The sequence below is a fragment of the Notamacropus eugenii genome, chromosome 1 (assembly GCF_028372415.1).
Source record: "Notamacropus eugenii isolate mMacEug1 chromosome 1, mMacEug1.pri_v2, whole genome shotgun sequence".
Classification (NCBI taxonomy): Eukaryota; Metazoa; Chordata; class Mammalia; order Diprotodontia; family Macropodidae; genus Notamacropus; species Notamacropus eugenii.
In genome coordinates, this window is record NC_092872.1 from 701,537,923 (window position 1) to 701,564,710 (window position 26,788).

Below are 26,788 nucleotides of genomic sequence, written 5' to 3' on the forward strand. Positions count from 1 at the left end.
TGTGAGCTGATCTAAACATTCTGGAGAGCAATTTGGAACTATGCCTGAAGGGCTATAAAAATGTGCATACCCTTTGACCCAGCAATATCACTTCTAGGGTTGTATACCAAAGAGATCATAAAAATGGGAAAAGGACCCACATGTACAAAAATATTTATAGCAGCTCTTTTTGTGGTAGCCAAGAACTGAAAATCAAGGGGATGCCTATCAACTGGGGAATGACTGAACAAGTTGTGGTATATGAATATAATGAAATATTATTGTGATATAAGAAATGATGAACAGTCAGACTTCAGAAAAACCTGGGAAGACTTATATAAACTGATACTGAGTAAAGTGAGCAGAACCAGGAGAATACTATATACAGTAACAGCCACAGTGTGCAAGTACTGTTTCTGATAGACTTTGCCCTTCACAGCAGTGCAAGGACCTAAAACATTCCCAAAGAACTCTTGAGGCAAAATGTCATTCACATCCAGAGCAACAACTATGGAATCGGAATGTAGAATGAAGCAGACTATTTTCTCTTGTTTTTTGTTTTGGTTTTTCTCATGGTTTCTCCCATTCATTTTAATTCTTCTATGCAACATGATTAATGTGAAAATGTGTTCAATAAGAATGTATGTGTAGAACCCCTATAAGATTGCATGTTATCTCAGGGAGGGAGGGGGAGAAAATTTAAAATTTACGGAAGTGATTGAAAACAAATTAATTTAAAAAATAAAATGCTCATCAAGATTCAGAAAATGAAAAAAATTATTTTTAATTTTCAATATTCACTTTTATATTTTGACTTCTAAATTTCTCCCCTCCTTTCCCTTCCCCCCTCCCCAAGGCTGACTGCAATCTGATATTGGCTACACATGTACAATTATTACACATATTTCCACATTAGTCATATTGTGAAAAGAATCATAACAAAAGTGAAAAAACCATGAGAAAGAAATAAGAGAAAAAATAGTATGTTTAGATCTACATTCTGACTCCATGGTTCTTTCTCTGGATGTGGATAGCATTTTCCATCACAAACCTTTTGGAATTGTCTTAGATCACTGCATTGCTGAGAAGAGCTAAGTCTTTCAATGTGCGTCACTGCACGTTGCTGTTACTGTGTACGGAGTTTTTCTGGTTCTGCTTGCTTCACTCAGCATCAGTTCACATAAGTCTTTCCAGGTTTTCTTGAAATCTTCCTGCTTATCTTTCCTTATGGAACAACAGTATTCCAATACATTCATGTACCACAACCTGTCTGGCCATTCACCAATCGATGGACATCCCCTCAATTTCCAATTCTTTGTCACTACAAAAAGAGCTGCTATAAATGTTTATACATGTGGGTCCTTTCCTCTTTTTTTATGATCTCTTTGGGATACACACCTAGTAGGGGTATTGCTAGGGTATGCACAGTTTTATAGCCCTTTGGGTATAGTTCCAAATTACTCTCCGGAATGGTTGGATCAGTTCTCAACTCCACCCACAATGCATACAATGACCATTTGTGAGAGCTGTAATACCCACTAAGGCCACTAAGAAACGCAGGACTAAACGCAGGTGTAAACCAGACAACTGAGTCCACATCTTAGCCTAGACACATAATAGAGGCAGCCCTGGTATGGTGGCAAAAGTGCTGGACTGAGAGGCAGAGAATCTGAGTTTAAATTTGGACTCTGTAATTGACACTGTGTCACCTTGGGGAAGTCAAGTCCCTCTTGGGCCTGAACTCTGCATCTATAAAAGGAGGGGATTGTGCTAAATGATCTCTCAAGTCTCTTCCAATCTAAATCCTATTACTTTTTAATTGGGCAATTGAGTCTTTGAGGACAACTTTTCTCACCTATAAAATGGGGATGGTAATACACTATTTACTCCACAGAGTAATTATAAGAAAATATTTTATAAAATGTCAAGTGCTACATATAAAGTGACCTACAATTTAGCAAATAACAACTTATTCCTATGAAAAATGGCAAACTGTCATTTCCTCGTCCTGATCTGTCTTACATCTGTAGCAACTACAGGGTGGGAAACAGTTGCTGGTGGGCCCATGTGAAAAGAGGTTGCCCAGGTTGCTTTCTGACTTGTACCCTTGGCACAGAACCATTATCGTAAATAAACAACAACTACTTAGCGTCTCTCTCATCTTCTTTTCCTGTTATAAATGATGGGGTCAGAAATCTGGAGATCATGAGACTTGCTCACTTCACTTAAAAATACTGTTGTTTCACAGAGTTCTCCCCATCTATTTTTCACACACACACACACACACACACACACATTTACTTAATATATTAAGGTTTAAAAAATACACAAAAGAACTTATTTGAGGCTCACAAAAAGCCTGTGAAATATGAATTAAAGTGGTCATCTCCATTTACAAGTGAGGAAATTGAGGCTCAGAAAAATTATGGCTACACAACTAGAAAATATCAGAGGTGAGATCTGAACCCAAGTTTCTCCTATCCTGACTCTCTTAACTCCAAATCACTACCCTTTTTACTATGCAGTACTGCCTCTGAGAACAGGGACCCTATCTATCACTATAATGCTATGCAAACTCTAGAGACAGTGCTAACGTTTCACAGTGATTAATGGAGCCATCCAAAAGTGTTAATTGAATTTTATATAAAGCATATTATCTATATCATCCATTTTAAGTTATACAATGCAGAAAATAGCGAATAGGCTGCCCTCAGTTCAATGTTGTTTCTGGATAAGGTCCATCTAGGCTTACAAAGAGTGTGCCTGTAAGAAGTCCAAAGTTACACTTTAAATGAACCTCATCTTGAAAGCAAGTACTTCTAGGACATTAAAGATTCCTTTTTCCGTTGATGAGTCAGTCACTTGGATGAAGTAAATAAGCTCACCATATTGTGAACATATGAGTGAGAAGCACTAGTCCCAAAGAAGGTCATATGGTGTTGAACATGCTAAGCTTTTAAAATATATGAAATTATTTATCTCCTTAAGCCTAGAATATGAAAATGACCCTTGTGGGAAAAAAATGCTACAACTGCTCTAATTAGGGAAATAAATGAATCAGTTTGGCAAAGTAAAAACTCCCCAGATTTTGTTGTTCAATGGACAGTGTGCTGTTGGCCTCTGTAATCAAGTATGGAGCTACTGATGGTGTGTATGTGGGAGTGGCTAAGATGATCCATGTGTGACTAACAGTTCTTTCCATGGAGGGTACATGTGATGACTCATGCAGTTTTGGTGAATGTTAGCAGTGCTCATGGAGATTTGCAGCTCTACCTATAAACATCTTGTGGTCACCCTGAAGAAATTTTTTCAAAAACAGTTCTTTCTGGAATGCCATAGAACACGCTAACATATCTGCTATTTCCCAGGAAGCTGTACCATGTAGCTGAAAAATATGCCAATGTATTCTTGATATAATTCCAAGTTGCCCTCCTTTCTATCCTCACTTTAACTTACCATTGAAAAGATGTTTGGGCATGCTGCATTCCTTCTGTTCAGAGGTAATATAACATGGTAAAAACAGATCTAAGATGGACTTGGGAAACAGGTTGGATGAGATGACCTCTGTGATCCCTCCAACACTAAGATTTTGTGAAGGTAGAATCAGCGAATTGTGCACTCTTGGCTAAATCACGTCGCCTCTCAGGACCTCAGCATCTCTGTTTGTAAAATGGGAATCAGAATACCACCTAGCTCAATAGTGCCGGCATGAAGAAATATGCTTTGTAGACTTTAATGCCCTACACAAATGTGATCTATTATCATTATAGTATCATCTATTCTCTTCATGTGTACACTACTGTACTGTGGTGCCAGAAGTAGGCTGATTAGAACACAAGACAGCGTTGCCAGGAATGCTGCCCAGTAATGCAGTGTTTAGTGAGCTTCACAGATGGCATGCATGGAAGGGCTCCATAACAATGGAATCATAACAATAGCTAACATTTATATAGCACCTCTGATGTACCAGGTCCTTTGCTAAGTATTTTACAAATATTATCTCTTTGGATCCTCACAACAATCCTCGGAGGTAGATGCTATTATTACTCCCATTTTACAGGTAAGGAAACTGAGGTAAACAGGGCTAAGTGATTCGCCCAGGATCACACAGCTAGGAAGTGTCTCAGGCCAGATTTGACCTCAGGAAGATGAGTCTATCTGACTCCAGGCCTGGTGCTCCACCGCACCATGTAGCTACCTAAAGATTTAGATCAGAATCCTTGATAAACTTAAAGCTCACGGCTGTGACTCCTGCTTTACAATCTTTCCTTGAGCTAGAGTTTTGTTATCAGTAAGGTGACATCATACTGTTAAGCATTCTGCCTGAGGTCTGAAATATATTTCTCAAGTAAATCAGTGATACAGGAAATGTGGTTGTGCCCGTTCCGGCAGTTGGTTAGATAGACAGAGTTCACCAAATGCACCAGGGGCCTTCCTTTGCTCTTCTTTGACATATCAGGGATCCCAAGTAAGTACATGGGATGTCCACTGGTGGCACATGAAATAGCTACACCCCTCTCCCCCAATTCTTCTTCAAGAATCTGGAGCTGTTTCATGTTGCAGGCTCTTCAAACCCACAGAGCTTCTCTATTGCCCTGAGTAATACTAATCTTACTTCTTCAGAGAATATCATGTTCCACAACTTGGAGCTACCCAATGTTGATAAGATAATGGAATGAACAAGTTGGACCTTTGTATCCATGAGAAATGTGTCAGTCATTAAAGTAGTTTTTCAGTTTCTTGAAGCAATTCAGGTTGCTCTCTCTTCCTTTTGCTTAATTCTTCATCCAACTCATTCTCCACTTTCACTGTCTTTCCAAGAGACATCTCTTGTGATAGATGAGTTCTAAGCCAGCCAGCTGGCTGCATATCATAAAAGGGCATTCTTCATCCATGTGGTTTTCCGGTGTGAATGGTTATAGATTTTTTCCAGGAAGCACTGCAGGGTTCTTGGACCTGTCAGCTATGTGATGCACAAAAAGGAACACCTGTGGAACCTAGAGTGAATCAGAATGCTAGATCTAATGGCCTGGGATTAGAACCCTCTGACACTTCCAGTAACCCTTTTCTCGTTGATTCTCTTTCCCCTCTAGGTTCATGGGACACTACTCTCTCTCCTGGTCTTTCTCAGTCTTCTCTCTTGGCTCTTCATCCAGGTTTCCCTCACAAACCACTGGGATCTCTCAAGGCTCTGTCCTGGCAAACTGGTCACTTTTCTTTTTGAATCTGACCTCTTCTCTGACATCTTGTTTAATTTCTCATGATGCATATGTGGAGTCAGTTCTGACTTTGAAGTGGCAGTTTTTCACTTAACCATCTCTGCAGCTAAGCCATCAGCTTCTGGAGCACATTTCCATCAGTGCTCCTAGGGGCTCTGACAGCTGCACTGATTTCTTTTCAAGTTGGAACAATTTTGCAAAATTCTCTATGTAGCCTTCTTAGTGAGATGGAATAAGGAAATCACATTGGCCCTTGATACTTTTCTATTGTCTTTCTTTCAGACACTGGCTTTATAAACCTTGAGACCTAGACACTTTTTAGGTACCACAGATGGCGGCTGACTTACCTGATCTTAAACATAAATGACTAAAGATTATGGTTAGACAGATATTAAAACACATCCAGAATGTGTTAGCATAAACTTCTTCCACTGACACAGCTGGGACAGTTTTAGCAAATCCAGTACCCAGTTTACCCAAAGTCCACCACTGGGCTCATCCTAGAAAGACCCTTGAGCCTCATAGCCCCTACTGTGCACACTACTGGCTTAACCATTGGGAGCCCAGAGTCCTGTGTGTTAAATACACTACAATAAGACAAAGGGAGTCTTTAATGAAGACAAGACAGATATATGCCAGGGATAAATAAATCAGCATTTATGGTCAGAGTGGCTTCAGAGGGAGCTATGACTTAACCTTTAAATCAAATTCACCCAACTCTTGAGGGGTTTGTTTGCAGGCATTTTCCTCATAGATATTAAAGTAGATTTGCTTAGACTAGATAGTTAACGAAGGCAAACAAGTAAGTTCAGGGGCTCTGAATAGTGACTGATGTACTATAGGCCCAATCAGTACAAGGTAATCGTTATTGTGTAGAACTGAGGATATCTAAGTTATGGAATTAACTTTGAAAAAAATATTAGAAGTTATAATCTTCCTGCAAAGGGAATGGGAGTGCTTAGGTTTCAGCAAACAAGTAGAACAAGCAGCCTCTAAAGCCTAGGACTGAGTTTGATTTTCTTTTATGTAACCAGGATTTCACATTTTTCTACCATGTCTGAGCAACCACAATTTGGATAGTTGTTTTCCCCCAAAATCCACAAGATCAACTCTAGTTCTTCCCTAAGGCAACGCACGTCTCTCTGCCCTTCTAGAGACAACTACTCTAACTATAAAATCTTCCTAATATGGAATATTATAAATGCTCTTTTATAAAATGGCAATCTCGGAATAGGAACCTAACCCCAGCTTCAACGTGGTAGATCTGCTCTCACAAATTGACTAAAGATCGGGCCTCAGCCTGCACAGAGAGAGAGCTCTATCATCTGGATCAATTCTGTACTCATCTATCTCTACTTAAAAGTGAGTTGTGGCCCAAGATTCTGAGGTAAACACACCTTCTTAAGAAAAATGCCAGATTATTCATGTCCACTAAGTGTGGAGACATTCCTGATTTTCTTTTTAAACTTGATTACCTTCACACTCACAAACTTGAACTTTTAATTAGTATAGCTAATGGAGGGGCCTGATGAGTTATTGATGTTTATTTCTAATGTCTAAAAAAATTAAAGACTAAGATAGAGGAAACTGACATTTTGGTTCCACAGAATTCTCCTTGAGGGTGCATGTGGCAAAAGGCATTTATGGCCCAAACATAGACTGTGTATGTCAACAACAACAAAAAATAAGCAAATATAAAAATGCTGGCATGCCCCATTTCAATGTTCATTTTTTGGGGTGGATACTGTTTATTTTTCCATGTCCTAAGGCTTCTGAAAAGCTTTGGAAAACTCAAGCTTAAGGATGGAAAATATGGACAAAAATGCTTATTTTTCTTATAGTTTCATTCCAAATTAACCAGAACTTCTTAATGTTTTCCCAGTCATTTGTACATTTGCAAATGTGAGATCCCTAATTTCAAGAAATCCCCCAAGTCTGACTGCATCAGTCTGGTTTCTGAAGGGTGAAAATGCATTGCAAACTAATTAACAAATGATCTCATTATTATATTCTGGAAAGAAAAATTAAGATATTTCAACAACAGGGCTAAACACATGTGAAAACAGCTGCTTTATCCCCTACCTCTTGATGAGTTTATTTTTTCCTGGAAAATTAAAGAATTCAGAGGCAACATCAGGACTTATAAAGGTGAAAACTATATATAGTAAACTATATATAGTACATGGTAGTATTTAGTAGAGATCACACTGTACCTGAAATGTAAATATAACACTAAAAAATCAGGAACAGTTGGCCAAATTTTGACCAAGGTCACTTCTGGTACAGGGCAGGAGGTGGTAATTCTGAGCATAAAGCCTGAAGGAATAAGAGTATGCTAGGAGAAGAAAAGGTCCCTGACCAGCTCCAAAAGCAAGAGTCAGAACTCTGCAAGTCCTTCAGGACAGTTACTCACCATGGACCATATGATGCCTTGTGGCTTCAGCCTAGTGCAGCCGGTCATGATTGTTCTGGTGGGAGTGAGGATGTAATCCACAGTTAGATCATGATCACCAAGCAACTCTTCAGGTATATCCACCACCTGATGGAAGAGAAATGAATCCCTATGGGCCAGAGACTGACTTAGGAAACCTCAAACTAATTTTATCTGTGTGGTTTTGTAGTTTTATTTATTTTGTTATACATTTTCCAATTACATTTTAATTTGGTTCTGGCCACACTGGGGAGTTTTGCTGACAGTCAGTGAGTTTGAAACCTCTGGTGTAGATGATCTAACAAGGCCTAGTGCCCAATTTAAGTTTACTGAAGGAATCATTAGTAGAAACAGAACACACTGGTTACAGGAAAGCATACCCAAATTTACATTTTAGATGGGGGACTGTTTGTTATATCATTAAATAAATCCAGCCCTAGCAGCTTAAAAATGACACAGGACACAATCACAATCAATGTGAGAGCAGTAAAATAGATGCAGAGAAGGAGTGTGGTGGTGTTAACTTAGTTCAGTTAACAGAAATTACCTGGCAGTCATGCACAATGGTTACTACTGGTGTCTCCTCCCTGACTGCTCCCATGGAAACCATCATTGCATATTCCATGTCAGCATAACCTTCTCCCTTCCCGATTCTCCATCCTGCCAGTAAACAAAGCCAAAATAGCAATGACAGCTTGTAAGGTGTTGGCAGTGGTAAAAGAACAGTTTTAATTTTGTCGTGTCAGGGCTAAAACTCAAAACGACACTTGTCCCTTCCAAACAAGTCCATTCTCACAGGAAGCTAATCAAAGGTGGACCTCACATAGCTAAAGATCCATGTACTGTATTTCTACCTCACAATGATTCTGCTACATAATGTGAGACATAATTCCTAAAGATGAGAATTCTGAAATGCATATCAGGGAGGAAAATGAATTTCATAGAAATATCTCACCATTAATCTGTGGCAATAAGGATCCTCTTTTAAGATAATTAAGATGGTAATTTAGAAGCATACTTGAACAGTTCTCTAACAAAATGTTAATCTCCTGGGAAGAAAAAGTGAAGCCTTCAAAAGTGAGGATGTGTGGCTTGAAATGATGATAACTGAAAATAGTTACATTCATATAACGTTTTAGGTGGAAAAGCCCTTAGCGTACATTATATTGTGTGATTCTTTGGAACAAACCTGTGAGGTAGTCTGAGTAAGTATTATTATCTTTTTACATACGAAGAAAGCTCTGGTGGGTGAGGTGGCCTCTTAGATGTCACACAAGTCAGAGCAGAAACTTGACCCCACATCTTTTGACTCTAAAAGTCTTTTGACCATGTTGCCTCTCAGATATATGTTTTCTAAAACGCACTCTATGTTATCTTAATCACCAAGTAATTCTTCAGTGAGACATGGGTTAAGTAGAGCTATGTTGCTGCTCAGTCATTTCAGTTACGTCTGACTCTTTGTGACTCCATTTGGTGTTTTCTTGGCTAAGACACTGGAGTGGTTTGCTATTTCCTTCTCCAGTTCACTTTACAGATGAGGAAACTGAGGCAAACAGGGTTAAGTAACTTGCCCAGAATCACATGACTAGTGTTTGAGGCCAGGTTTGAACACAGGAAGATGAGACTTCTTGACTCTATGCACTATGGCACTACCTAGCTGCCTAAGTATCATGGTACTCTTTCATAAATAAGTAAATTGAAGTAAAAGTAATTATCTAAATAGAACTTGGACTCAAACCCAGAATGTCTAGCTTCTTAAGGAATTTATCTCATCAAACTTCTACAAAGGAAGCAAAATATGAAGAGTTTTTCTTTTTCAGTCTCAGAAGATCCATTCTTTTATACTGCTATCATTCATGGACACTAGCCATTTTGGAAATCCTGTGTACAACATGACATGGTTCACAAGGACCGCAAATAATTCTGATCCTGTGAAAGGCCTCAATATACAATGTTTTCTCTTTCTTGTCTCTCCCATCTCTTTGTGCGTGCTGTCTCTCTCTCTCTCTCTCTCTCTTTCTCTCTAAGAGATAAAAGAAAAAGGCTTGCTAGCCATAGTCAAAACATTATTTTACAAGTGCATCTCTGCTAATATGCTGACCCCAGGTGGAACCACTGATTTGCCAATTTAAACAGATTACTTTCAAAGTGCCTGGTTTTGAAGCATACAAGATGGTCTTGTGGAGTGGAAATAGCAGCACGAGGAAAAAGTCCACCATAAACCACAGGAGTTTAACTGCTTGGGGCAGTTGAGGGTTAAGCTGCTGGCCAAGGGAGCATAGCCTTGCCAGAGACTGTTCCTGAGGGTGGCACAGTTTGGTTCACCTGGCAAAGGACCAAAGACTTCTGAAAAATTGGCGAGGAGTATAAGAGATGTGCTGTGCTGTTAAGGACACAACTGATCACAAGAAAAACAAAGCTCAGAAGCTAAGGCTTTTCCACTGCTCAAGTCCCTCACAAACCAATGATTTACTGCAAATATATTCAGCTTTAGGCCCAGGTAACTTGAAAAAGAGAAGAGAAGGTTCATTTTAAGATCTTTTCCTTAGCGTAGATGAATTTGAAAGTGGTGAATTATTTGAGGAGTCAACCTTATCCTCAGTGAACCCATCGATGCCTGTTTTAACTAGGAAAACCATATAGAGAGAAAGCTGCTGTGCCAGCAGGCTCAGCTCTAACTTGAGGCAGACTCTAGGGTCTAGGCTAGATTCAGACTCTGACTTAATTCTCTCAAAAAACAGGGTTTGGGAGGCAAAGTCACTTCACTATTCTGCACCAGGATTTCCTCATTCATAAAATGAGGTGGCTGGATTTAAGAGCCTCTATATGTCCATGACGATCAGTGGTGACTCCACCATGTGTCCAGCAAGGAATTGATTACCCTGGGGTCATGATGATGAGAAAAATCAATAAAGAATACTTTGAGAATATTAACTGAAATCACAGCCATACCAAAAAATATGAACACAAAAACACCTTAGAACAGAAGTTTTTGAAAACATTAATTAACATTGTTTATTCATACCTTTTTCAGAAACAGCTACTGATCCCACAACTATCAAATCCACTAGGACTCTGGAATCCAAACCTATGGGAATGCTGTAGTTTTTTACACCCTAATAGCAAAAAAAAAAAAAAAAAAAAAAAAAGGGGGGGCTAATGAAATGTTGTTGTTTATCACCATAAAATGGAGAGAAAATTTACCACATATTATTTAACCAATTACTTTGGCAATAATAAGTCATAGCTGTATACTCAAGTTACAAAACTAATTTGCGTCTACTCAAATAAAATTTCCCTTGGTCAAGGGGTTAAAAAAGGATCATTAAGATATATGTGTGTGTGTGTGTGTGTGTGTGTGTGTGTGCTTGTGACTGAGATTTTATATATATTCACACACACAACATACATGTCTGTGTGCATATATATGTTATTAACTAATAAAAGCGACACTAAAAATGTGGTATGATGCAAGCTTTTAAAAAATAAAATAACAAGGGCTTAAAATGGCTATTTTCAAAGAAAGAAGGCAAAGAATTCATTAGAAGTTAGAACTTTAGTAAATTAAGAATTAGCTTTGAATTTCAGACTGTAAAATATAATTTTTTTTCTAGCACCTAAGCAAAGGATTTAGAATTACTTTTTTAAATTTTCAGTTCCAAATTATGTTCTTTCCTCCACTCCCTCCCCCACCCATAGAGAACACAAAACTATAACACCCATTATATATGTAAAGTCATACAGAACACATTTCCATATTAGCCATGTTGGAAAAAAAAAGAAAAAGGCAAGAAAAATGAAGTGAAAAAAAATGCTTCAATGTGCACTGCATTCATCAGTTCCTTCTCTGGAGGTGGGCAGCATTTTTCATCATGGGTCCTTTGGGATTGTCTCAGATCTCTGCGCTGCCACAGATGATCATCATTCAACGTTGTTAATATTGTTCTCATGTTCTGCTCTTTCTGCTACTCTCACTTTACATCAGTTCACATAAGTTTTCCCAGGTTTTTCTGAAACCATCCCCCTCACCATTTCTTACAGCCCAGCAGTATTCCATCCCAATCATATACTACAACTTCTTTAGACATTCCCCATTTAATGAAGTCCTTGTTCCTTTTTAGCATTTATTGTGAGCCTCAGCGCATCCTGTGCTGTGTGATCCAATCACTATTTTTACACGACCATGTTACTCTATATTCATCCTCACTTCCCTTGCCCTATAATGCCTTTAAAATCTGAACTGGTCAGTTAATTGATCCCTGAGAAGCCGTATTGGCCTTTTACATGATGACCTCTTTTCCTTCTCATTAGCATCTCTCCTGTTCCTATCTTCAGAATTTCCATGCCTCTCTATCATATTTTAAAATTCAAAGTATTTCTACCCATAATCCCTGTAAAAATCAGAATCACAACCTTTTAAGGCTCACTTATTAGCTGTGGCCCAACAATCTGGACAGGGCAGTGTGGTACAGCAGAAGAATAACAAATTCCAAGTTAGAGGACCTGAATTTGAATCTCAACTTTGCCATACTATATAATTGTGATATAAAATTTACCATTATTAACATTTAACATTATATATAATTTCCTATTAGTGCATTTTATGAGAGGCTCTTTGTCACAGTTAGTTGCAAAATGGACCTGTTTGTAGAATTTGGAATTCAAAGACATTCACTTCCTAATACATATTCTAATGAATTCTTTTTTTAAATTTAAATTTATTTATTTAAGTTTTCAACATTCATTTCCACAAAATTTTGGGTTCCAAATTTTCTCCCTATTTCTTCCCTTCCCCCACCCCAAAACGCCAAGCATTATAATCACCCCTATCATTAATCTGCCCCCCTTTCTAACATCCCTCCCTTCCCTTATCCCCATCTTCTCTTTTGTCCTGTAGGGCAAGATAACTTTCTATACCCCATTACCGGTATTTCTTATTTCCTAGTTGCAAGAAAAATGCTCAACAGTTGTTCTTAAAACTTTGAGTTCCAACTTCTCTTCATCCCTCCCTCCCCACCCATTCCCTTTGGGAAGGCAAGCAATTCAATATAGGCTATATCTGTGTAGTTTTGCAAACGACTTCCACAATAGTCGTGTTGTGTTAAGACTAACCATAGTTCCCTCCATCCTATTCTGCCATTTCTTCTACTCTCTCTTGACCGTCCCTCCCCAAGAGTGCTGACTTCTAATTGCTCCCTCCTCCCACTGCCCTCCCTTCCATCATCCCCCCACCCTGCTTATCCCCTTCTCCCTACTTTCCTGTATTGTAAGATAGGTTTTCATACCAAAATGAGTGTGCATTTTATTCTTTCCTTTAGTTGAGTGTGATGAGAGTAAACTTCATGTTTTTTTCACTCACCTCCCCCCTTTTTCCCTCCACTGAAAAGTCTTTTACTTGCTTCTTTTATGAGAGATAATTTTGCCCCATTCCATTTCTCCCTTTCTCCTCCCAATATATTTCTCTCTCACTGCTTAATTTCATGTTTTTAAGATATGATCCCATCCTATTCAATTCACCCTGTGCTGTCTCTGTGTGTGTGTGTAATCCTACCAACTACCCAGATACTGAAAAAAGTTTCAAGAGTTACAAATATTGTCTTATGATGTAGAAATGTAAATAGTTCAACTTTTATAAGTCCCTTATGACTTCTCTTTGCTGTTCACCTTTTCATGCTTCTCTTGATACCTGGTTTGAAAGTCAAATTTTCTTTTCAGCTCTGGTCTTTTCATCAATGCTTGAAAGTCCTCTATTTCATTGAAAGACCATTTATTCCCCTGAAGTATTATACTCAGTTTTGCTGGGTAGGTGATTCTTGGTTTTAGTCCTAGTTTCTTTGACTTCTGGAATATCCTATTCCATTCCCTTCGATCCCTTAATGTAGAAGCTGCTAGATCCTGTGTTATCCTGATTGTATTTCCACAATACTAAAATTGTTTCTTTCTAGCTGCTTGCAATATTTTCTCCTTAACCTGGGAACTCTGGAATTTGGCCACAATGTTGCTAGGAGTTTCTCTTTTTGGATCTCTTTCAGGAGGTGATCAGTAGATTCTTTCAATATTTATTTTGCCCCCGGGTTCTAGAATCTCAGGGCAGTTTTCCTTAATAATTTCATGAAAGATGATGTCTAGGCTCATTTTTTGATCATGGCTTTCAGGTAGTTCCATAATTTTCAAATTGTCTCTCCTGGATCTATTTTCCAGGTCAGTTGTTTTTCCAATGCGATATTTCACATTGTCTTCCATTTTTTCATTCTCCTAGTTTTGTTTTGTGATTTCTTGGTTTCTCATAAAGTCATTAGCCTCCATCTGTTCCATTCTAATTTTAAAGAACTATTTTCTTCAGTGAGCTTTTGAACCTCCTTTTCCATTTGGCTAATTCTGCTTTTTAAAGCATTCTTCTCCTCATTGGCTTTTTGAACCTCTTTTGCCAATTGAGTTAGCCTATTTTTCAAGGTGTTATTTTCTTCAGCATTTTTTTGGGTCTCCTTAGCAAGGTGATGACCCGCTTTTCATGCTTTTTTTGCATCTGTCTCATTTCTCTTCCCAGTTTTTCCTCCACCTCTCTTACTTGATTTTCAAAATCCTTTTTGAGCTCTTCCATACCCTGAGACCACTGAATATTTATTATGGATGTATGGGATACAGAAGCCTTGACTTTTATGTCTTCCCCTGGTGGCAAGCATTGTTCTTCCTCATCTGAAAGGATGGGAGAAGATATCTGTTCATCAAGAAAGTAACCTTCTATAGTCTTATTTTTTTCCCCTTTTTCGGGCATTTTCCCAACCAGTTACTTGACTTTTGGGTCCTTTGTCAAGAGTAGGGTATACTCTGGGAATCTGTAAGATCTCAGTTCCTCCAAGGTGGCACAATCAAGTGCGTACACTGGTCTGGGAGAGAGAAGAGATTTTTGTGCCCAGAATCTTAGCAGTTTCCTCTCCACAGCCACCTGGCCTCCAGTTCCGCTGCCATTCAGTGTGAGATAAGGATCAGCTCCCTCAGGGCCTCTACACAGGGCTGAGGTAAAGATCAGCTCCCCAGTGCCCCCAGGGTTTTTACGATCCAACAATGGATGCGGGCTGCTGTACAGGCTGCCCTGGGAACTGCTGCTGCCTGCTGATGTGGCCTCTGCAGTCGCTGCCTGAGGCCAGAGCTATGGAAGGCCCTTCTCCCTTCCCAGTCAGCTAAAAAAACCCTGTCACTGACCTTTGATGCCTGTGGGTTGAGGGATCTGCCAACCCCCTGCTACTGGGACTGGGGATTCAGCGATTGGAGATTCCCGCCCCCGAGGGCTGTTTGTGAGCCACTGAGCGGCCAAGGCTAGGCTGGGCTCCGCTCTGCATCGGGTGCAACCGACGTTTCCCATGGGCCTTTCAGGTCACCCTGGGCTGGAAATCTCCTCCACTCTGTTGTTCTCCACTTCTGCTGCTCCAAAATTTGTTGAGAGTCCCTCTCTACAGGTATTTTATGGGCTGTGTGGGGAGAGCCTGCATATATGTGTCTTTCTACTCTGCCATCTTGGCTCCGCCCCCTTAATGAATTCTTTAATCCTCCTGCCCTCAAGATAGAGTTTTCTATTTAATAATTTACAGGACAAAATTTTTAGGACAACAAGAGAGGTAGAATCTTTCAATAAATATTCAACATTTATTAAAGGCCTACTATAAAAAGATATTTGACATTAAACATATTTTACTGCTAAGGTACAAGCAGGTTTAGTAAAAAAAAAATTATAGAAAACACCATTTAACTATTAAGACCATGACCGTATGGCAAGAGTTTTTTTTTTTTTAAATAATTATGTAGATTAACATAGGAACAAACAAGTAGATCAGTGGACAATCAGACATTTATGTAGGTGGCTCACTCTCCATAGCTAAAATTCTTTCCTCTAGTGCCTCTGTCCCAGAAACTCTGGTGTTAGTTTGGTTGTTTTGGCAGGTTACCCTCAATATCCTACATGTTTACCCACCTTCCCCCTCTCCCAGTCTCCCCTCTCCCACACCTGTTGTAGCCCACAGAGCCAGTACACATCTTTCACCACCTGCCTCCTGGATCACCCTCAGTATATGGGGTCTTTCAGTTGGTCAGAGCCCTTTTTGCTTCTCAAACCAACTGGACCAAAAACTACAACCAATGGCAGTAACATTAGAAGAAAATCTGTTCAAGGGATAGAGTCTGAGGAAAGAAAAGGGAGCTTGAGATTAAGGAAGAACATGGTTCAGTCCATCAGCTGGGCCAGTCATTGAACACAGAAACTAACATCCAAGGAAATACAAAGAGTTTTTTTTATTTAATTCACCTGATTCACTGGAAATAGCTATCTAGATAAAATGGATTGTGACAGTTTGAACAACATAGCAAGATGAAACGATCATTGTGGCTTGGGTCATGAACTTTAAAATGAACTATATGTGCTAATTTCATAAGTGGTTTTCTATTTATATACATTACCTAATATAGTTCTTCATAACTGTCTCCAATTTTTGCAAGTTGTGCTAAATTAAAATTTATATTTATATATATATTCATATTATTTATATATTTCTAGGTTTTCTAGATGTTTGATTTAGAATAAAAAGCACCACGAAATAGGGCATTATATATAATGTTAAAGAGATTGTCAACTTCAAGTTACAACCTTATGATACAAATCAGAAAAATTAATATGGGTATGGTAATAATTGATGGCTGAACCTCTACTAGTAACCTCTGAAAGACCTTGGAGAGGGACAGGAAGCTTCAGAACTGTGACGGCAGTGGACTTTGGAACCTCATTCTTTGTCCCGGGCAGTTCTGTCCACTTCCCACTTGAGATGGATGAACCATTATGGCCACACATGAAAGTGCACATCTGGCAGTGTAAACACTATCCTGTTCTTGTTGTCTTTTGTCTCTTTGCTACGAGGGGCAAGAGAAATCCTTTAAGCAGAGGAATAACAAGATAAAGGATATTTCCAGGAGTGCTGGTTTACTTTTTGTCAAAAAGTCAGTTAAGTAACCCAGTTGAGTAATGTGTTCCAGACCAGACTGGATCATTGTGGTAACAAAACTATCATAAGGCAAATGTCATGTTTCATCATTAGGCCAAAACATCACCCCCTCCCCTTTTTCTTTCTTTCTTTCTTTTTTTTTTTTTATACCAATTTACCGTGCTTCAAGCAGTTATCCTAATTTTGACTGCTTGATGATGACTCTGCCATTACTCCATGCCCCACCTTTTAAATATGGGGCAGGGCATGGTTAAATCCTGAACACACTGAAAAAAAACCCAACCAAGTTTTACCCACCTCTATCAGTCTAGCTGAGTGACACCTCAACCAACAACCCCTTTTCTGACCACTGGACTAAGAGCCCCAGCTGTACCTGTAACCAGGCCAAGGATACATCTGTGCCAGTGAATCCTCTCTCGCTCCCCTTGATTCCTGCCTCTCCCCCCACCCCAAACAGCTAAAGCCTTGCAAAGGCCATACACAAGTCCAGGTCTACAACTCTCCGGAACAGGACCACAGTTGCAACGTTGCCCCGACTGCTGATTCAGAGCTCCACTTTTGAAAATACACGCAAAGTAATAATATGTGCTATAATGAGATTTGACATATACATTATCTCTACTTACGTTATTTAAATTCGGAAGTATAGCAATTTGAGTTAGAACACATTTTTTTTTTAATCAAATTTCCTTTTAACCCTACTGCAGTAGGGGGCTGCTTATAAATCAATGAAATTTCCAACTAAATGCTAAAACAGAAGTTTTAACAGCTTTTGTTTATACTACATTTTAACACTAGAGGACGCCAGAGGACACTTAAATTTTTTTTTTTTTTTTTGAGGCGAATTCATGCAATCCTACAGCATATCCATTCCTCTGGCACCCCTAAAGAGGGGCTTTAAAGATGATCTCCCCCAAGTAATTTTCCATTAGGAGAAACCAAATCTTAGATTTTTCCAATGAGACAAAACCACTTTGAGTAATGGTGAGTAGAATCTGGGTACTCTCAAGGTTGCTACAAAACTGAAAATCTTTTATGTGAACTAAATAAACAAGGTAAGTTATTCATAGCTTTTCTGTTTGGATTACTAAATGCCAGTTACTAAATACCTCATATTTCTTTGTGGGGGTACTTAAAAAATGAAACCACAAATTTCTTTTAAATATACAATAAATTCAACATCTAATTTTCTAAACTGTATTTCCTTGCTTGTGTTTCCTTCTGGACTTCCTTCTACTCATTTCTGTGTATTTACATTGCTTCAAGAAGTCACTTTTTAAAATTAAATTAACGTTTTCAATTTACAAAAATGTAAATTTCCTTTCTACTTCTATTTTTCATTGGCAAAAAAAAAGAAAAAGAAAAACAAAACCCTTGTAACAAATATGCAGGTAAGCAAAACAAATTCCCATACCAGCCATGTCTCTAAGATATATGTCAATTCATTTTCTGGTTTGTTTTTTAAAATAAAAATTTATTTTTATTATTTTTCATCACCAAAATATTTTCTTTTCTCCTCCCTGAGAATTATTTCATTTAACAAATAACATTTTTTGAAGAAAAAAAGGTAGAAAAACAATTATCAAAACTGATACATAGAACAAGGCAGAAAATATATTCCATATCACTGCAAAATGGTAGATGTGGGAGTATCTTCTCATCCTCATTGGTGCCATGTGTGTTCTAATTTTGTAACATATACTTTTCCTTGTTTTATAATTGTTCTTTCCTCTACATTACTGTAGTTGTTATTTTCTTCTGAGATACCTCACTGTGTATCTACTGTGTGAATTTCCCCATGCTTCTCTATATGCACACTGATAATTTCTTACAGCACAGTAATATTCTATTACGTTTTTGTATAATTTGTTTAGTCTATCTTCAATCAATGGGCGTCCATTTTATTTCCAATTCTTTGCATTCACATCACAAAAGATCTGCTAAAAATCTTTCTGTATATATAGGAACTTTTCTTCTTACCAATGACCTACTTAGGGTACAAGTCTTATAGTGGAATTTCTGGGCCAAGGATATGGATATTTTTGTCACTTGATGTGCATACTGCTTTCCAAAATGATTATATTGGGTCACAGCTCCACCAACAATGCACTAGTGTGCATATTTTCCCCAAACCCTGCCAAAATTGATTATTATAATATTTTTAGTTATTTTTGCCTATTTGCTATGTACAAAGTGAAACCTCTGGGTTGTTTTGATTTGAATTGTCTTATTGGTTTAGAGCATTCTTTCACACAGTTAGAAGTTTGTAATTCTTCTTGTGAAAAACTGCTTGTTCAAATTGTTATAGTCGAAATGAAGATAAACTGAGGAAGAAAGTTCAAAGCATGTTTAATTTACCAGTAAGGCAAGCAGTTACCAATAACTGGGGTTATTATTAGCAAGCCAAAAGACCTCAAATGAAATAACTTTTACAGAAAAAAAGCAAGATCATCCAAAAACTTGAAGGCAGGTGGGGAAAACAGTATGACTGGTTACAGAGCTTGAAGCATCACAGGCATGAGGAATAATATGATTGGCTGGAAATTAGGAAGGAGGGGTTAGCAATGATGCCTCCTTCTGTCCCATCGCTAAGAAATGTTCACTTTTTGAGTCTACCTGCAAGGCCCATTTAGTTTAGCAACAGTGGACCAGACTACCTTGGATAACAGACCAGACTCCCTGGTATTCACCCGAATCCTTCAAGGACAATAAATTTCTCTGACAAGAATAGAAGAGCCATTAGCTGGAGACCTGAACTTCTAAACACAGCTCAGAGACAATGAGTGATTTACAGGAAAGCTGAATTTCCAATCTTAACTCTGAGGCAAATCAAACATGACTTTGGCAGCTACAAAAATGTCTGTGGTGAAACAGAACTGAATCAATAACAAAATAAAATCCATTTGATTTTCCCAATTTTCAATATCCTTTGCCTTGATATCTTGGATAGAAAACCTTTATTTGAGAAATTTATTACAAAGATTTTTTTTTTCCCTAATTGACAGTTTCCCATCTTATTCTAGACACATTATTTTTGTTTGTGGAGAACTTTTTCAGCTTCACGTAGCCAATTGTCCATTTTGTCTTTTGCAAGTGCTCCATCTCTTGTTTTGGTTCAGAACACATCTCCTACCCCCGGCTGCAAGAAGTACATGACCTTCTGTTCTATTTTTCTTTACAGCTATGATTTTTAACATTAAGTTCACACATCCACTTGGAACTTACTGGTGTAACATGTTGATCGAGGCCTAATTTTTGCCAGTTCTTTCCAGTTTTCTCAGTAGTTTTATTAGACAGGCAGTTCTTTACTAAGAAATTGATGTTTTCTAGTTTCTCAACCACTAACCTGAGTTCTTTCATTCATGATTCTCCCACGTGCTGAGTGTTCTACTGATCTCTGTTTTTAAAACTAACACAATGATTCTGATGACTTTTACTTTAACGTATAATTTAATGTCTTGAAATACCATTCTTTCTTTATTTCAGCCTTCTTCATAACTTCCTTGATATTCTAGATTTTTTGTTTGTCCAAATGAATTTAATTATTATTTTATTGAGTCCTACAAAGTAGCACTTTGACAGTTTGACTGGCATAACATTAAAACTGTAAATTAACTTTGATAGCATTATCATCTTTATTATACTGACATGGCCCAGTCATGAGCACTAAATATCCCTCTAGCTAATTAAGTCGCTTTTTATTTCTTTAAGTATTTCATAATTGAATTCATAAAAGTATTTCATGTGCTCTGCTAGATTGACTCCCAAATATGTGATGTATTTTGTGGTTACTCTGAATGCTATCTCCCTTTACATTATTACCTCTTTACATTATATTACATTATAATAATAATAATATTATATTGAAATGATCATTTTGGGGGGTTTATTTTTGAAGCCTACAGCTTTGCTGAAGCTATTGTCTCAATTAGTATTGTGGATTCCCTATCAGGAAACAAACAGTTTTTCTCTCTTTGTCTACAGATTATCCAGCTTTAAATTGCACTAAGACTTTTGGAGCCTAAATTGATGCCTTTATTTTACTCCTCTTGTTTTATTGCCTTTGCTCGCATTTCTAGAACTACCCCAAACAACACTAGGTAGAGAAAGTATTCTTGCTTTTTTTTTATTCAATGGGAAAGTTTCCAGTATATCTCTAAGGCATATGATATTTACTTTTAGTTTTAGATCTATGCCCTTCATAATATTAAAAAAGAATTTCTCTATGTACATTTTTAGGTTTTTTCTGCATCTACTGAGATAATCATATAGTTTGAGATATGTTTTAAGACAAACTACAAGGGAAAGAGTCCCTAATGAGAAGAACTGCAAGGAAAATTGCAAAGCCCGTTGTCAGAAATTAGGCTTAGACCAATGCCATATGCTACAATGAATTCTTAAAATGAACACTTGACCCAAATATGAGAAATTATATTACAAAATAATTAGAGAAAAATGGGACAGATACCTTTTCATAACCTGAGTTACAGAGGAAAACTCGTAACCCAAAAAGAGATGACGGAATCATGGAAGATAAGATATATAATTTTAAAATGAATGACAAAAGAAAAAAATGTTGGATTAATAATAATTCATTTTCATGTCACACTTTAAATGTTTACAAAGCACTATCCTCAGAGCAACCCTCTGAAGAAGTCAGGGACTCTGCATTTATTACTTATTGTGTGCTAAATACTCGGGATACAAAGAGAGTCCCTGCTCTCAAAAGCTCACATTCTAAAAGCTTTTGCACTAACATAATCAGTGCATCTAAAATAAAAGAGATTGTTGAGAAGGGAAATCTTTGCATCAACTATCTCAGATTAAAGCCTTTCCAAAATATACAGGACACTGATGCAAATAAATATACATACTTTTAAGCGTTACTTCAAAAGAGGTAATTGATAAAATGCCTATCAATAGTTTCCCAAAGAAATATACAAATTATCAACAAGCACATGGGAAAATGCTCCAAATAACCAATAAGAAGAAAAATGTGAATCTAAAGTAACTCTTTGATTTTACCCTGCTGTAGCGCCAATGCTATATTTATAGTGCCTAGGGAGGCTATGAATATGCCAGCACAGTTCTGAATCACAAATATAACAGACTCTCCACATGGAAGACAGAATCAAAATATTTATTCAAACACCAGAAAGCCCAATCCCAACACCAGAAAACAAAATCCATCATAGCAACAAAGAAATCTATGCAGAATAACAATGCAGGGGGCACTATCACACCCAAGCCTCTCTTAGGCTTTCCGCAAACCAGTTCCCTTAAACAAAATCATAAAAAAGCTCTCCCACTCACGTGTGTCCCAGCTCTGAATACTCTGACTCACTTCCCACTCCACCTGTTCAGCAAACTCCTCCCACCACGGGCTTCATGTGACCCAGACTTCCATATGACCCAAGCAGGTCACACAGGCCTATTAATGGATGGGAAAAATCTTCCCATTTAAATTACCATTACACCTGCAAAAATAAAGGCTTTACCTATCATAGTAGCAAAGATGATAAAAGACAGGAATTTTCAGTCAATGTTGGAGTGCCTCTAAGAAGACAGAAACACTAATAAATAATGGCCAATCTTTGTCCTGGAGAGGAGATGAGGAAACACACTGGCTTCTCAGTGAGAGACATTGGGGCAGGGGAAGAAAGGAAGGAGGGTCTAGAACAGGGGTGGGGATCCTGCAGCCTCCAGGCCACATGTAGTCTTTTAGGTTCTTGGGTGTGGCCTTCCACAGAAAAAACCTTTTATTAAGGGGATTTGTTCTATGAAGTTTGGCTTCAATCAAAGGGCTGTACTTGAGGGCCTAAAGGGCCACATGGTTCCCCAGTCCTGGTCTAGAATGTTGCATGTGCTCTCAGGTGGGGTCTCCAAGATCATTGTTTTTGCTTAATTGTATTTGTCATGGGAAGGGCTTATTGTCAAGGAACCCACTGAGAAATTACTGCACCATTAAAAAGGCCTCAAGATCTCTTTTTTAAAATCCTATATAATGCTAACCTCTTGACCCTGAAAATCTCTTTGTGCTATCCCACTACTTAAAGTCTGAGATCAAAACAATTCTGGTTCTACTTTATCTGGGATGTCCATTTTCACACTTACCTGAGAAGTGGCACATTTTCTTAAGATTTCTTTTGTTGCTCCTGGTGGTGGGACAATCTTATTAAATAATCCCGTTCTCAATCGTGGTGTTGGAACTAACAAAGTTTTTCTGCCCTTTTATAGAATAAAGCAGCAAGAGATTACAAATAGAAATGTACTCCTTATTTCTTCAAACTACATCAGATATTCTACACATTGTTTCTGAGCATGACCAGTACACTTAAAGTAACCAATATACAAAGTTAAATACGGTAATTGTTTTGGGTTTTTGGTACATTTTATTTAGTTGAAATATTTATAGGATGGTCCATTATACAATATACCATATCAAACCAATGGCATGGATTTAATGCCTTGTATAATGAGAATTAATTTCTTAAAAGAAAATACAGTACTTAATAAGCTGTTTAATCATATTCAGTTATCCATAAGGACTGTAGATAATTGTAAGTGAAGAGATTTTGTCCAAAATTACTTTAATAATCCAAACTCTGAACAAACTGTGTGTGAATTTCAACCACAACATTTCTGTACTTCCTATGCTCTCGTTTATGTTCAGCAGTATAGTCTTTGGCACTTCATACCTTTGGGGTTATTTTCATTAGAAAGCTATGTGCTACATATATTAATTTATTCACAAAAGTATAATGACCCACCAACCCAACTATCCATTAATGTCTGGTCTAATGTAATACATATCAGTATTTGTGAGTTGCTACTTGTTATGTTTATTAATAGCTCATAAACTCCCAAACCAGCACCCTGGCTAGTATACCTTTCTACCCCTGTTATGTGAATGACCACAAAGACCCCAAAGTCTCTGTGGCATGTCACTGACACCTAAAATTGTACCATTAGAAATTCAGTTTCCTATTAAATACAAGTATCCTTGAAAAATCTATTATATTGATTCCAAGTTTTTGGAAATGGCTAATGTGAGGATTTATTTTGCTTGACTAGTTATGTTTATTACAAAGGTTTTCTTTCTTTTTTTTTTTTCCAGTGGGGTGGAGTTAGGGGCAAGAAAGTAGAAAGGAGAGAAAATAGTTTTTTGTTCATTGGGGAAAAAAAGGGAAATAAAGATTGACTCATAAAAATAAAAGAAAAAGCTGTCACTGACCAATAACTAGGATACAGTAATTTTTCTAGGGTATTGTCACAGAGTGGGGGCATCTATTAACAATGATCCAAAGATAATAGTCCTAACTTTCCTTAGTCTTCTTTCAACTTGTACCATGGGTGGAAGCCCACTCCTGCTATAACTGACTGCACTGCCTTCTGCACTCACTCCCAGTTGTTTTTGCCATAAGGGGGAAAAGATATAGCTATGGATATGAGCCATGACAGTAAGTAAGCCATTATCAATTATTTATGGCATGGTATAAATCAGTTTTTTTTGTTTCATTCTAACCCGAGAATAAGTTTTAATCCACAGGCATGGAGCACTGCTCAGGATAAGAAGGTCTAGGTGAGGTACTCATGGGGGAAGAGAAGAGCCAAGAAAAGAGAGGGGAAAAGAATCCAAAGACAAAACTCACCAATCTCACCAATCAATCAAAGTCCCCTTCCTCAGTTATTACTAGAAACACAAACTATCATGAGCTAGAAAGAACCTCAGAGGCATCAATTACAACCTAAGAGAAGAAATTGAAACACAGGGAGGCGAGAAGACTTGTCCAGAGTTACACAGTTAGCATGTCTTTGACGCAGGATTCACACTTAGGTTTTCTGGACTCAGAAGCCACCATGAGAAAACAAGTAATCTGGACAAGTTTTTGTGGCACGTGATAGCTGCCTAAAAGTACCAAAGAGATGGTGGAGAGGTTCTTAGACAAGAAACAATGGGTGGAAGCTGTAAAGAGGCACATTCAGCCTAGATGTAAGGGAAAACATCCTAACCATGAGAGCTGTCCAAAAGTAGAATGCCTGACGGATCCTTATGGAAGGAAGGAGGCAGCAGATTCCCCATCAATGGGGATGTCTCCTTGGTCAAATCCAGATTAGATAAAATGACTTCTCAGAATCCTTTCAGCTCCAAGAATTTGTAATTCCACTATTCTGCAAATTCCAAAGGTGTGCTATATGGGAAGGAGCACCATCTTCTTATTCAAGGAAAAGCCACTGACTGCTTAGAAAATATATTGACTTTATCTTAACAAGATATGATTACCTGTAGTACTATTAGCCGAACTCCTTCCAAAGGTTTATCAGGATCCACCTTAACTTCTTGCATTCTGGAGTATGCTTCTAGCTCTCTGATATTTTGGCAAGCCTCGTAAGACCCCTACACAGGTAAAAACGATACAAAATCATCTTACTTACATCAAGTACAAGGAAGCGAGCATTTTTCTGGGGAGCATCAGGATTTACTTTAATAGTCCTGGACGTTTTAAATTCCTGTAAATGCAACAGCCTTTCAGCAGCATGAGAAGAACCCTAGTTTTAAAAAGAACATCACATTTACTCAAGGGCCTCCTGGACTTTAAGCTGAATAATGAAAAAACTTCTAACAATCCTCTCTTACGACACGCAGACTATTTTCCCAAACCTGTAACTACAAATTTTAGGATCATATGTGTTCAGGGTTGAGCTTTCCATAGGAAGCTAGTAGACTTCTTCTCTTTAGTAGATTCTACTCTAGCATTCTCATGTCTTTTTGGCTTAAAATGGGTTTAAAAATTGTGGGCTTAAAATTTAGACCTTTTGACTAAAAATTCCTTGTGAAGAATTATACATTTACTAAGTGTAGTTACTTAGTGTGGTACTGATTTTCTCCTGTGGGGTTCTGAGGCTCAAATGAGGTAAAAGGTGTAATGTATTTTGCAACTTTTGAAATCACCATATAAATGTCAGTTATCATTACTATTATTATTAAAACTGGATTGAAATTCAGAGAATTTGGTTTCTGGCGGCAGTATTGTACAGTAAATACGTTACTTTTGGAGGAAGGAAGATCTGGTTTCAAAAGTCTAGTCCCTGACAGAATCCATTTAACATTTCCATGACAGAAGAAGGAAGGAAGGGACAGAGGGACAGAGGGAAGGAAGGGAGGGAGGGAGGGAGGAAGGGAAGAAGGAAGGAAGAGAGGAAGGAAGGAGGGAGAGAGGAAGGATCTATTACCCTTCACAAATATTATCTCATTTTATTCTCACAACAACTTTAGGGAGTAGGTGCTATAATTATTCCCAGTTTACACTTGAGGAAAGTGCGGTAGACAGAGGTGAAGTGACTTGCCCAGGGTCATACAACCAGTAAATGTCTGAGGCTGGATTTGAAATGAGGCCTTTCTGACTCCAGAATGAGCACTGTGTACCATCTAACTGTCTCCAAGACTCTAAGTTATCCACTGGGCTCCCAGTCTTCATCAGTGGAGGGAATGTTCATATTAGTTCATCACTAAGATGAAATTGCAGATCCACACAAAAACCAACAAAAATAAAAACAATAATTTCTCATTTATTTATAATTGTTAGAAAACAAGATGTTCCTCAGAATGGGGCAGTAGAGAAGGCACGCTTTTGTAGACTGTACTTAGCTCTGGTGTGAGCCCAGGCTGCACAAGTCCCACAAGTCTCAGTGTTCACCTCTCTGAAATGAGGGAAGATGTACTAGATAGTCATTAATGTCTTTTCCAGTTCTAAACTGTATGGACTTAAATCAATTTCCAAGGTCATAGAAACTTACTCCTTTAAGCATCAATGGCTTTTTTATTTTAAGTATTTGGTGGAATCTTTCTAATAGCTAGAGTATATTCAACTGCTTTTATTTTTTAAATTAAGTTCTTATTGCTACTTTCTTGTCTTCTATTATCATACTTCTCCCAAGGATTCCTTCCCCTCTCCTTTCCCCACAGCCAGCCCATAACAAACAGTACTTTTTAGAGAGGAAAAAAAAATAAACCACACAACTGAGCAATACACTGAAAGTCCAACCTGTGCAGTGCGTAATATCTACCTTCATCAAGGGGTGAAGTGTCTTCTCAGATCTTTTCATTTGAGTCCTGTTTGATTTTCCTAATTTTGTAACATTTAGTTTTGATTTTTCAGTGGGTGGTT

The 26,788-nt window shown here is 37.9% G+C and overlaps 1 protein-coding gene across 4 annotated transcripts in view; it reads right to left on the bottom strand.

Annotated features, from left to right (window-relative positions):
• The window catches only part of MTHFSD (methenyltetrahydrofolate synthetase domain containing), a 53,710-nt gene that overhangs the window by 12,814 nt on the left and 14,108 nt on the right, over window positions 1-26,788 (bottom strand). For 2 of the 4 annotated variants that reach the window (XM_072636252.1, XM_072636254.1), the window contains exons 3-7: window positions 24,904-25,017; window positions 22,734-22,847; window positions 10,655-10,745; window positions 8,177-8,289; window positions 7,612-7,737 (exon numbers count right to left, since the gene is read on the bottom strand). In XM_072636252.1, the coding sequence (XP_072492353.1) occupies window positions 7,612-7,737; window positions 8,177-8,289; window positions 10,655-10,745; window positions 22,734-22,847; window positions 24,904-25,017 (558 nt within the window). Of the gene's footprint in view, window positions 1-7,611; window positions 7,738-8,176; window positions 8,290-10,654; window positions 10,746-22,733; window positions 22,848-24,903; window positions 25,018-25,055; window positions 25,170-26,788 lie in introns of all 4 variants that reach the window. The other 2 variants (XM_072636253.1, XM_072636255.1) reach the window with 2 other exon arrangements.